Here is a 13,187-nt window from a genome sequence, read left to right on the forward strand (position 1 = left end):
CGGCCACAAGCTGTTTTGTCCTTTGCCTATAGGAGCATTATTGCACCATCAGGGTCAAGAATAGCTTATACTACAGTGCACAGACTCAATCGCATTGGCAATATCTGGTTGCAATGCATTCTCTACTTCTTCTACCACACATTCTATAGTATGAATAGGCATATTTACAGTTTGTACATTTCTTTACTGTTCATTGTCTATTATTATGCTGCCTATTGCTGTTAACGGTGTATTTATTGTCTCTGCTGCCATGAATCTGCGAAAGGTTATACTGATTAAGAATATCATTGTACATGTGTATTATTTTTTTGAGTAAAGTGTAATTTTGCAGATGTCTGTGTGATGTCTGACTTCAGTGGATATTTTTGAACATTGCAGTTTACAGTAAGCCTTCTGTGGTTTTGTGTTAAACACCAGTTGTTGCAGTTACAGTTTAAGAGTGCAGGAGATTCATTTTTTTTTTTCATTTTTTGCCCTTGCACTGTTTTTCTTGGCTCTCAAATTAAGATCATGTGAGAGTGCTCTGTTCTGTACAGCAAATATTTGCCAAGTCAGCTGAGCCAAACCTATGCTCTCAGCTATAACAACATAACTAATCTCTCTCATTCTCTTTCATACCCACTAGACCAGGATTCCTGTGTGCTTGATAAACCACCACTCTGTTCTCGAAGTCTCTCTGTTTTAAATTAACTACACATTATCTCTTCTTTCTCAGCCTTTGGACACAGTAAATAAAGTTCAGGTCCGAATAATTAGGTCTTATTGCTGTCTGGTTGATCTATTGCCTCTTTCGGTTCAATATCTTTAACAGTTGTTTTTTTTTCCCATATGGCCTCTTATGTACCATGCTTAAGCATGGGCCCTTACCGCATGCGCATGTGTCCTCACTCTCTCATTATAGTATTGCCTCAAAGTGGGCTTGATATAGAGTATAGTTTTACCAAATTAAAATAATAAATATCATATTTAATATAAAAAAATCTGATTTTATTTTATTAAAATTGACATGTGTAAATCTTAAAAATAGGCTGAAATATATTTTGAGTGCATAGAAGATAGAAGATTACTATTACTAAACATGAAGTGAAAACACTGATAGCATAAAAGAAATCACAAATGATATGATATTATGAGTATTATAATTATAATCTAATAAAAGGCCAAATTGATTATCTGATGATAATCTTTTCAAAGATCGCTATTTACAAAAACACACTTGCATAACAAAACCTGATCAGATACACTGAACAGGGCTCATCAGCATATTTCTGCACACTAAAACCTAAGTAGCTGTATATGTAATGTGGTAAATTACATATCTTTTTATGTAATTTTGATCTATCAATGTTTTGAGGATTTGCTTAATTATGTAGGCTATGTCATAATAAGACGACAGTTTCTACTATATTTTAGAAACTTTATTAATGTGTTTATCTGGTTAAATGTGTAGTAATGACCAGTATCACGTTTCTTTTTTGTAATCTCTGAAAAACGGTTGAAATCACTGTCCCCACTAGTTCAGCCTCAAAGCGTTTTCAAAACACTCTATTAGGTTTGTCCCTTCAATGTGTCCGTACGAGACATAGCTTGAAAGCTAACAAATAAACACAAGGCGAAAACAAGCCCTGTTATGTGTTTAGGAAAGTGGAAATTTAATGAATACATTATTTTAGCATAGTCTGTGTATTAATGCACAAGGGGCACCGCAGAACTGTGTGGTTAAAGGTGAGAACACGCTTCTCTTGGGTAGACCTGTGCTTCATTCAGTGCATGTGTTTAGATTTGAACTAATGAAATAACACGCGGCGCTGAATGCATTTTTATTGGAAGGATGGATTCCAGAGGATGCATTATCAATTATAGGAATATATATGTTTTTTATGATATAAGTGCTGTATTGTATTTTATATATATATATATATATATATATATATATATATATATATATATATATATATATTGTAAAATATAACATTCCTAATCCAAATATAGTTCAAGCAGCCTGGTTGGCTAAATCTAGATATGAGACCATAACATTTTTAAAATTCTGGTTGAATCTAAATCAAAATTTTTGTTTTTCTTACAGCAACAATGGCTTTAGTTTCAGCAGACACCAAAATCGCAGAGTTACTCAATGAGCTGCATCAGCTCATAAAGCAAACTCAGGTGAGCTCTATTCTTTCTTTGGGTTGTATTTGTTATTGGAAACAACCCTTTTTTTAAATACATTTTGTCCCCATTGCTGTGCACCCTGTCCTTATAATCTAATCTCTCTTAAATACACAGGAGGAGCGATCACGAAGTGAACACAACCTTCTGAACATCCAGAAAACACATGAGAGGATGCAGACAGAAAACAAGAGTAAGATATAGTCTCCTTTCTGTAATGAAAACTTTGTCAAATTATAATTGGGCAAGGGGGGGAGACAGCTGTCAGTAGGTGGCTCACACAGACCCAACACTTACAGTGCAGTATTTATTTATTTTCTCCAATATGGAATGCCCAATTTCCAGAGTGCTCTAAATCCTCGTGGTGACGTAGTGACTCGCCTCGATCCGGGTGGCGGAGGACGAATCTCAGTTGCCTCCTTGTCTGAGACAGTCAATCCGCACATCTTATCACATTGCTTGTTGAGTGTGTTAACGTGGAGACATGGCGTGTGTGGAGGCTCACGCTATTCTGTGCGGCATCAACCGCGGCATCAACAACTCATCACGCGCTCCACCGAGAGCGAGAACCACATTATAGCGACCACAAGGAGGTTAACCCAATGTGACTCTACCCTCCCTAGCAACCAGGGAAATTAGTTGCTTAGGAAGCCTGACTGGAGTCACTCAGCACGCCCTGGATTCAAACTTGCGACTACCCAGCTACCCAGGCCCCCTACAGTGCAGTATTAATATATATATACACTGGCTGCCAAAAGTTTGGAATAATGTACAAATGTTTCTGTTTCGGAAGGAAATTGGTACTTTAATTCACCAAAGTGTCATTCCACTGATCACAAAGTATCGTCAGGACATTACTGATGTAAAAAACAGCACCATCACTATTTGAATAAAGTCATTTATGATCAAATCTAGACAGGCTCCATTTCCAGCAGCCATCACTCCAACACCTTATCCTTGAGAGATTATGCTAAATTGATAATTTGGTACTAGAAAATCACTTTCCATTATATCAAACACAGTTGAAAGCTATTTGGTTCATTAAATGAAGCTTAACATCGTCTTTGTGTTTGTTTTTGAGTTGCCACAGTATGCAATAGACTGGCATGTCTTATGGTCAATATTAGGTAACAAATGGCAAAAAAAGAACCGGCTTTGTCTAGAAACTTAATCAATTACAATAAAGAGAATTGAGCATGTGCACAATTTTATATTTACTCTGTGTTTGTGCATTGTGGGATTTAAATGTATCCAAGTGGCTCGAGTGTTTTTGACTACATTCACCAAAATTCAGTTCAGATTAATTTAATCATTCAGTGTTCATTTCTGAAGATGCCAGAAGTTGCTGACAAATATAGAAGTAAAAAACATGAGCTGATATTAAAAATAGCTTCACATATTTAACACAGATCAAGCGATCTGCTTAAATTGTCAAAAACAACAGATCAAACTATTTTCGCTGATATAAACACTGATTGCCCTTTTTTTCTGCAGTGCATTTCATGTAATGCTGCCAATCAAGAATGCTATGCTGATATGCCGATAAATAACACTCATTTGTTTGTCCCTCATCTCTAGATTATTAAGTTTGATCAACATCAATGCCCATAAAAACATGGATATATGAACATTGTTGAAAGCAACTTAAATTAAACTTAAAATTGTTGAATAGACTGTCTGACTGACAACCTATTACGTAAGGGATGTTTTGGCTCAAGAAACTCTCCTGTTATTGGATGGTTGCTCAATTAGCACCAAGTAACAAAACCCAAAGAATACTGTATACAAATCCACCATTTGGACTCCGTATGGGTTTAGCTTGGAAAATCGCAAGGGACCAAATCACCTTTTTAAAGAGTGCGGGGGACATATTCCCCACGTGGCTGCTACACCCTTGCACTAAAACAGAATCGCTTTCATATTCCTGTCTCTGAACTTCATATCTAAAATGTTTCCCTGTTCCGCATTAAAGGGACAGTCACCCTCATGCCATCTCAGATGTTTATGATTTCATTTTTCTTCTTCTGCAGAACACAAACAAAGATTTTTAGAAGAGTATTTCAGCTCGGTAGGCCCATGAATGGAATGAAATTAATGGTGGTGAGAACTTTGAGGCAGCTTAAAAGTAATCTATTGAACTCCAGTGGTTAAATCCAAGTCTACAGAACCAATATGATAGTTGTGGGTGAGATATAGATCAATATTTAAGTCAGTGGTTCTCAACCTTTTTTGATGAATGCACTCCTACTTCATTCCCTTACCCAAGCTGCCCCCTCCCCGAATTATGTGACATAAAGCAGAGAATATTTATGTCACATAATTAACTTATTGTTATTGGCTTAATTTGCTCAATGCAACTTTGATGCATTGCTTAATTTGAAAGTTTTGTTAATAAATTCAGGTTACACATCATGAATGTGAGCCAAACCTTACGTTTCTTTAATTCAAGCATATGGAGGTTTATATCTGGGGCCTATAAAATGAAAATGCGAAGACAGAAACTAATAATTAAAGTGATATTGTTAATATATTTTACATTTGCCTTTTTTGAACATGTAAATTTATTAATTAATTATTTATTTTTATAGTTTTAACACATGGAAGCGTGGGTCTTCTTCACTACCGTGGTTAAATGTAACATGATTTCTATAAAACAAACTATGGCATTTTTGTTATTATAAACAGTAGACCTACACTAAACACATGTAAAAACAATAAATACAAAATATAAGTTGTTACAAAAATGTGTTTTATTCCCTCACTCCCCTAATATAGCCTATGACAAATATAATAGAGCTGAAGTAGTGATATGATAATATTTATTATCAATCTATTTCTCCCTAAAGATTGTGATGTAAAATTCTGTGCTGAATTCAAACGGTTTTCGCTTCTCGCGCCTTGCATCTCACTGATTCTGGCAAAGCTACGAGATAAGAGCTCAAACATTAAGAGCTTTGCGCTCGTGCTGCTCTGTCCATTGAGCCGGATCCATCTACAGAGACATACAGTTGCATTTGCTGAGGTTGTGCCTCCGCCTGTGTATTTGATGCTGCTAATCCAGATACTTCTGATTTTGAAGTCTAGAGACGTATCTGATGAACTGCGGTACAAATGTGTACCAACCCGTATAATTGAGAACCAACTGATGTACTCCAATTCAAGATAAACATTTTAATGCAAAGAGAAACTTGACCATGGATTTGATTATGACTGATAAACGCTCCCCTCATTTGTAACCTAATGCCCACCTCTCTACTTATTTGCTCTCAGGGCTCCCTGGCATTCTATGAATGCCCCCTGGGGGGGCGGCACTGCCCCTGTTGAGAACCCCTGATTTAAGTCTTTTGTAACTATAAATCTCCACTTGCACGTTCTTCTTTTGTTTTTTGTTGATTCACATTCTTCATGCATATCGCTACCTACTGGTCAGGGCTGGTCAAAGGTGGAGATTTATGGGAAAGTCTGTTTCTCATTCTCATCCACACCCATCACATCACATCAGAAGACATTGTTTTACAACTGTAGTCTTATGGATTACTTTTATCTTTGTGCTTTTTAAAGATTCAAAGTTCTGGTCACCATTCACTTGCATTGAATAGGTCAACAGATCTGAATTATTCTTCTAAAAATCTTAATTTGTGTTCAGCAGCTGAAAGAAAGTCATACACATCTGGGATGGCATGAGGGTGAGTAAATGATGAGAGAATTTTCATTTTTGGGTGAACTATCCCTTTAAGTTTACTTTCTTCATCCTCTCCAGCTTCTCCATATTATCGGACAAAATTGAGGGGTCTTTACACTACAGCTAAAGCAGATGCTGAGGCTGAATGTGGGTGAGTAATGTGAATGTTGCAATGTTTTGTTTCCATTGATGCACCATTCTCACTCTGACTATAAAGGATGCATTTTATACTTTAAGAAATACTTTTGTTACACACAACTGTTCTGTATAAACTGTTTCAACTTAATTGTTTCCGGTGTTAACAGTATTTCTTTGATTATTTTTGATTAAAACAGCTTAAGAATATTGTGGTTATATAGCCCCATCTTGTGGTAAATTTGCCTCAGGATCTCACAGCTCAAAATTCCCTTGGGGATTAAACAGATAGACTGTAGCAGAGGTGGAGGACTCGAGCTACATGACTCCAGTTGCAAATTTAATGATTTGTGACTTGCTTGACTAAATGAAGAAAATTACTTGACTTTGATTTGAGAACCAGGGACTCGAGACTTGACTTCACTTGAACTGACAATGACTTGAATGTTTTTATTATTTTCAATAAATTATTATAAGCGTTAAAAAAATTATTATGACATCAATTAATTCATATGCAAAAATGTAAGTCCGCCAGCACCACTGATCTGCATCTGTGCAGTTACGCTGTGCTCACAATGTGCCAAAATGACAGATGATTGTCGAGTTCACAAAATAATCTCCTTTGGATATTAATTTTCGAATTGGACCGTGTGAATAAAAAAAGATTTGCCAGATGCACAATATGCAATGCAAAAATATCGGATGCAACCACCACAACCTCTAATTTCATCAGACATGTCAAAAACCACAAGGAAAGTTAAGTAAATTATTTCATTATCCAGAAAGATTCATATGTAAAATTACTGTTCAAATGTCTGATGGTTTTCAGTAAATTAAATTGATTCACGATTAATCTCATGTTTTGTAATGCGACAACTTTGAAATGACCCAACATTGCCTCTAAATGTGTATGTGCCTTTTCTAAACCTAAACAGTCAATAATATACCATATAACATGTAATGGCAATATAAAAACATAACAGGCAGATTTGCAGTCACAACACTTCATTTAAAACATGACAAGTAGTATAAAATACACAGAATGACTCGTGACGAAATCCAAGTGCTCTCATAGTGATTGACTTCTGAAGATTTTAACTAAAGCCCTTGAATGAATACCTTTTATGATTATTTTATATAAATGCATCTCTGAAGGGAACTGACTGTCTTCAGAAAAGTTTCGATGGCATTTTCTTTTCATCTTACCTCCGTATAATGCCTAATAAAGTATTGTTTATAAGCGCTGGGCTGCTTGGTGTACAGACGTTACCAGGGTAACAGCTTTATTTCTGCTGCATAAGTGCCACCTACTGTCAGAGAGAGAATTTGCATTTTCATTAAGACCGTCTGCCGTTTTTGTTAGATCAATGTAAAAATCTGACTGCATTTTTACACAGCATACATGCAGTGTTAAACATTTTAACTGGTTAATTCTAAAAATCTAAACAATTCGGATAATAAGGTATATAAAAGTATTCACAGTATTTTTAAGTGCCCATGTTAAAAATACTGTGCATGTTAATGAATGCCATTTACTAATATATATATACTAATATATATATATTAATTAATTAATATATATATATATATATATATATATATATATATATATATATATATATATATATATATATATATATTAGTATAACACATTACTGTTATACAATTCATATAAAGATATGTATATAAGTTCATCTTTTCAGAGCAAACATAAATATTTGTTTAAAAAATGAACCTCTATTGTGGCTGTGGCTTGACTCGACATACTTGATTTGTCTGCACTGCACTTGAGACTTGCTTGTGACTTGAACATGTGTGACTTGCTCCCACCTCTGGACTGTAGTTCTCACTTGTCGAAGGATGAACATAATGAATGATGCAGTTTAGCTGTTTCCCTTCCACAGTATTCTTAGACGGGCCCTTGACAAGATTGCAGAAATTAAATCCCTTTTGGAGGAGAGACGAATTGGTAAGTCCTGAATACAAGTGTTAAATTGTTTGTCTGTTCAAGCCATTTTGGATGCTAATTGAACTCTCTCCCTTCTGCAGCTGCCAGGATGGCAGGAGTGTATAGTGACACCGACCCACCCAGAAAGACCATGCGCAGAGGCGTTCTCATGACCCTGTTGCAACAGTCGGCTATGACCCTCCCACTCTGGATTGGAAAACCTGGGGAGAGGTACTATTGCCCTCCAGAGTCTCCTACATAATTTCCATTAAAAGAGTCCATTTATTGTTCATTTAATCAGTGACTTTTGTGACAAATATTCAGCCTCACACATAGTCACAAATTAACTAAATTCACTAATTTATAGTTGCCTTTCTCCTTTAGTCCACCACCACTCTGTGGCGCTATACCTGCCAGCAGTGACTATGTGGCTAAACAGGGGGACAAGGTGGCGGCACGTGTGAAGGCCGTAGATGGTGATGAGCAGTGGATTCTTGCAGAAGTGGTCAGCTACAACCACTCCACCAACAAGTAATCCTCTACCAAATAATCTCAGCATATCCTAATCATTGCAAACGGCTTTTACATCAGATTGTTTGATATTTTTATTTAACATTCATAGGTATGAAGTGGATGACATTGATGAAGAAGGTAAAGAGTAAGTAAAATATATATTTTTTAGTTGTGATATTCACCTACTTCAAGATTAATGAAAACTACTATAACTTGTTTATTGCTCATCAATTGTCTCTCACTTGTCTTGTATCCAGGAGACACACATTGAGTCGGAGGAGAATCATCCCTCTCCCACAGTGGAAAGCCAACCCAGAGACAGACCCAGAGGCTCTGTTTAGCAAAGACCAGCTGGTTCTGGCACTCTATCCACAGACCACTTGCTTTTATAGAGCCTTGATCCACACGCCACCACACCGGGTGAGAGAAACAAGGCAGGAAAGAATTGAAAAATTGATTGAAGTGCTACTATATATAATATATATATATATACACACACACACACTACCAGTCAAAAGTTTTAAAATACCTCAATCTTTTATAATTCATTTTCCTCACATTTAAGAATAATAGTGAAGTCATCAAAACTATGGAATTACATGAATGAAAATATGGGAATTATGTTGTGACTAAACAAATCCAAAATAAATCAAAACTGTGTTATATTTTAGCATCTTCAAAGTAGTCACCTGTTGCCTAGTATTTGCAGATATGTACTCTTGACATTTTCTCAACCAACTTCTTGAGGTATCACTCTGAGATGCTTTTTAAACAGTATTGGAGTTCCCATCTATGTTGGGCACTTAATGGCTGCTTTTTTCTTTATTATTTTGGTAATACTCAAACCAGCCGTATCCGCATGATTTTATGCACTGCTGCCACATGATTGGTTGATTAGATAATCGCATGGATGATTGATGGTGCCAGACGGGCTGGTTTGAGTATTTCTTTAACTGCTGATCTCCTGGGATTTTCACGCACAACAGTCTCTACAATTTACTCTGAGTAGTGCTATAACAAAAAACATCCAGTGAGTGGCAGTACAATTGTGGTGAGAAGAATATCATGTCAGAATGCTATTGTTTTGGCAGCACGAGAGAGACCTACAAAATATTAGGCAGGTGGTTTTAATGTTGTGGCTGATCAGTGTATGAGTGGAAGTACAATTTCCCTATAATTTGACACATTTCATTTCCTTTTCAGCCCCAGGATGACTACTCTGTGCTATTTGAAGATACATCTTACGCTGATGGCTATTCTCCACCTCTCAGCGTTGCCCAGCGATATGTAGTGGCCTGTAAGGAGAACAAGAAGAAGTGATGGAAAGATAAAAAAGAAGCATTTAAAACCTGACAAAGAATATAATGTGGGGCATTATTTGTGAAGAGACCCGGGGTTTATCATAAGGAGTGAAATCAGGATATTGAGAATAGTGGTACATCGGTTTATCCCCTGAATCATGAATATTTGTTTACATCCTTGATCTTGAGAATTCATAAAGATCTTGAATGTGAACATTAGAACATTCATTTGAAAGTATTAAAATGCTTTGTAGTAATTCCAAATTGAGTCATTATTTCAGCTGGACCTGGTTAGATTTCAATTCTATTTCCTACTTAGAAAAGTGTTACAGAAACATTTCACCTTGGCATATCTCTAAATATTCGCTTTATCAATAAAGGAATCAAGCGCACAAATTTGTGATACCATTCAAATAGTTTTTTTTTATATATATATATTTTTTTTTTATTGAGCTACAAACGTGTACAAATGCATTCTAACAGTTAAGTTTGCTAGGGAGAAATATTCAATATTTCATAAAGAATCAAATAAAATAAAAATACATGCTTGTACAATTTGAAAAGCTTTATGCTTCTCAGTGGGCAAAATGTATTCAATGTAATGCATTTCCTTTCTGAAAACGACAAAACATGGTGTCTTATCTGAGAATTTGCATGTGTGAATAAGGAATTTGGACATTAAAAGAACAAAATGTATCAAATATGTGAGTTTTCAAGGCTTTCTGATTTAACATAACATGTTTCCTCTGCAAAATAAAAATGTCATCAATATTTTTAATAAAATAAAATAAAACAAATGGGCAGTGCCAGAACAATTGAATAGCAGTCTTTAGACATTGATTTGCAAAAGCTGCAGTTTACTTATACTATAAACTCTATATAGATATTCTGGTAACACATTTTTTAAATCAAAAGATACTACTTTAGTTAATGCACTATGAACTAAGAATGGACAATTGTATTTTTATTAACTAACATTAACAAAGATTAATAAATGCTGTACAAAATATATAGTTTATTGTTTGTTAATGATAAACTAATGCATTAGTTAATGCTAACGATGTTAGCTTACCAGTTAACGTCTTCCTTATGTATCTTTTTTATTTTTTTTGTGCAGTACGTAATTAATTGCAAGCAAATACAGGAAAACAAAAAGTAGCAAAAAAAATTTGAATTTGAAAATAAAAAATAAATATGTAATTATATATTGTATATTAAAATAAAAACATGAAAATAAAATGATTTCTTTTTAAACAAAATAGATATCTAAGTGGATGTCTTATTACTAGTCATGGTTATCACTGAGCTGTAAAACATTTTTAAATCAATACAAAACATCTCAAAGGAGCACTCAGTATTTTTTTTAATATGTCATCTTGGATTGACTTACACTTACGCCTAGGGGCATGTATGCAGCATCATCAGGGGTGGACTGTGAAGACAAATTGGCCTGGGATTTTATGTAGAAACTGGTAATTTTACATAGAAAACCGCTGTCCTTTTCTGCATATCACTGCCCACTTTGGCATATCACAGCATCGTTTTGTGGCCCGTTCTGCATAATGTGGCGGTTCATTTCAGCTTAGTCCCGGTTCTCCCAATGGCCAGTCCGCACTTGATCAGCCCGAAATGCCCGGTATGCAGGGGTGAAAAGAGTACTGAAAAATAATACTCAAGTAAAAGTACTGTTACATCTTAAAAGATGTAGTATGAGTAGAGTAAAAGTACCTATCCTAAAATCTACTCAAGTAAGTGTTAAGGGGGCAGGACAACTTCACCGCATCAAAGGGACGATGGACGGGGCCACGTACCATCAAATCTTGGGTGAGAACCTCCTTCCCTCAGCCAGGGCATTGAAAATGGGTCGTGGATGGGTATTCCAGCATGACAATGACCCAAAAAACACAGCCTAGGCAACAAAGGAGTGGCTCGAGAAGAAGCACATTAAGGTGCTTTCTCTTTTTGCTGATTTTATATATACATAAACACATACATACAAATTTAAATACAAATCTGTTATATACAGTGCAAGGGAAGAGTAGGATGTGTTGGATAAAAAGACTAAACTGTGAATTGCACTTAATTATTGCAATGGGGCAGTTTTAACTGTTCATGAGATGGATAGCCTGCAGGAAAAAACTGTTCTTGTGCTCTGTAGCACCAGCCAGAAGGCAACAGTTCAAAAAGGTTGTGGGCTGGGTAAGTGGGATTCAGAGGGATTTTTCAAGCCTTTTTCCTCGCTCTGGAAGTGTATAGTCCTTGAAGGGAGGGCAGGGGGCAACCAACAATACTCTCAGTAGTCTGAACTGTCCTTTGTAGTCATCTGATGTCATAGCTGAACCATACCAGACAGTTATTGATGTGCAGAGGACAGACTCAGTGACTGCTGAGTCATACCACGATAATAAAGAATTTAAAACTGGGTTTTGTTTCTTTGGTTTAAATGTTTTATTTTTCCTTGATGTGGTTGACATTTCCATGAAAATTCCATGTATGTATAGTATGAATTTGTAAGGTTTTATGATATACAGTACAAGTGTGTAAAATGTGCAATGTTTTAGAAGTAAAATTTGTACTTTTCTAATTCAATCATCATGCTATCATATTTTTAAATATGTTTATCTTCTATTTATCTTTCATTGTGGCTGGCTCTCTTTAAAATTTTGGCCTGTGTTCAACAGATCCAATCTATGTTCAATATATTTTTTTTTTGTTAGAACTGTAAAAAGTTTTTGTACCTCTTTGCACTTTTTTTTAAAGCACAATTCCTTCGTAAAACAGAGATCTGATGACAAAGTAAGGTGAGTAGTAAAATATCGGTATTGGCCTGTAGTTCTTTTTTTGTTAATCTCAAAGGTCACACATGATACCACTCCAGCAGAGCTGAACATAGAGGATGGGGATGTCACTGAAGTCTGGGCCTAAATACTGGATCTGTTTATGGTTGGTGTCTTGCACTTCTTTAACACCTTGTTTTCTATGTCATGTAAATGTGTATAAGAATGATTTTGATGTACATTTGGATTTTGATGGAGGTCCTTTTTTGTTCGTCGACCTTCTTAACAGCTGATAAACACCAAAGGATTTATGCATTTATTTATTTTTTAGACTTCATACAAATGTCTTCTGTTAGAAGTAATATGAGCCATTTTTACATTGTGTACATACACCAGATTTATTTAAGAATTTATGGAATGTGCCTGTTTTTAATATGAAACCTTAACTTTGAAAGGAATAAAATAACATCACAAACAAGAAAGGCATATTTGTGGTTGTTTTTGTATTTGTATGTACATTTACGTAAATATAGTTGTGATTCAGAATTCCTCTTTAAATGCAGTAATGTTTTCTTGACACCTACCCATGTGAACTCGTTATCTCGGGTCATTGATCAGCTCAAACAGTTAATCACTGCCCTACAATTAGATTGTATTTACAA

General features: G+C 35.5%; 1 protein-coding gene across 3 annotated transcripts; it reads left to right on the forward strand.

The window, feature by feature from the left end:
• Positions 1-1,577: 1,577 nt before the first annotated feature.
• sgf29 (SAGA complex associated factor 29) lies at positions 1,578-10,444 on the forward strand. Of its 3 annotated transcripts, none has more exons than XM_052132501.1 (11): positions 1,584-1,725; positions 2,087-2,166; positions 2,287-2,362; positions 5,816-5,855; positions 5,930-6,002; positions 7,891-7,955; positions 8,036-8,165; positions 8,319-8,465; positions 8,557-8,592; positions 8,705-8,867; positions 9,651-10,444. In XM_052132501.1, exons 3-11 carry the CDS (start codon positions 2,336-2,338, stop codon positions 9,765-9,767), a joined length of 798 nt encoding a protein of 265 aa, XP_051988461.1. In that variant the 5' UTR covers positions 1,584-1,725; positions 2,087-2,166; positions 2,287-2,335; the 3' UTR covers positions 9,768-10,444. The 3 variants fall into 3 exon arrangements, with proteins under 3 accessions (XP_051988460.1, XP_051988461.1, XP_051988463.1); XM_052132503.1 differs by having other exon boundaries at positions 5,819-5,855; XM_052132500.1 differs by lacking the exon at positions 5,816-5,855 and having other exon boundaries at positions 1,578-1,725.
• Positions 10,445-13,187: the final 2,743 nt, after the last annotated feature.

The sequence above is a fragment of the Xyrauchen texanus genome, chromosome 8, assembly GCF_025860055.1.
Source record: "Xyrauchen texanus isolate HMW12.3.18 chromosome 8, RBS_HiC_50CHRs, whole genome shotgun sequence".
Lineage (NCBI taxonomy): Eukaryota > Metazoa > Chordata > Actinopteri > Cypriniformes > Catostomidae > Xyrauchen > Xyrauchen texanus.

Bases quoted from the DNA above. Each gene is read 5' to 3' on its own strand.
- sgf29 (XM_052132500.1), top strand. From the start codon at position 2,092: ATGGCTTTAGTTTCAGCAGACACCAAAATCGCAGAGTTACTCAATGAG. The intron at 2,167-2,286 runs GTGAGCTCTATT...TTAAATACACAG, and splicing joins AGCTCATAAAGCAAACTCAG to GAGGAGCGATCACGAAGTGA. The intron at 7,956-8,035 runs GTAAGTCCTGAA...TCCCTTCTGCAG, and splicing joins TTTGGAGGAGAGACGAATTG to CTGCCAGGATGGCAGGAGTG.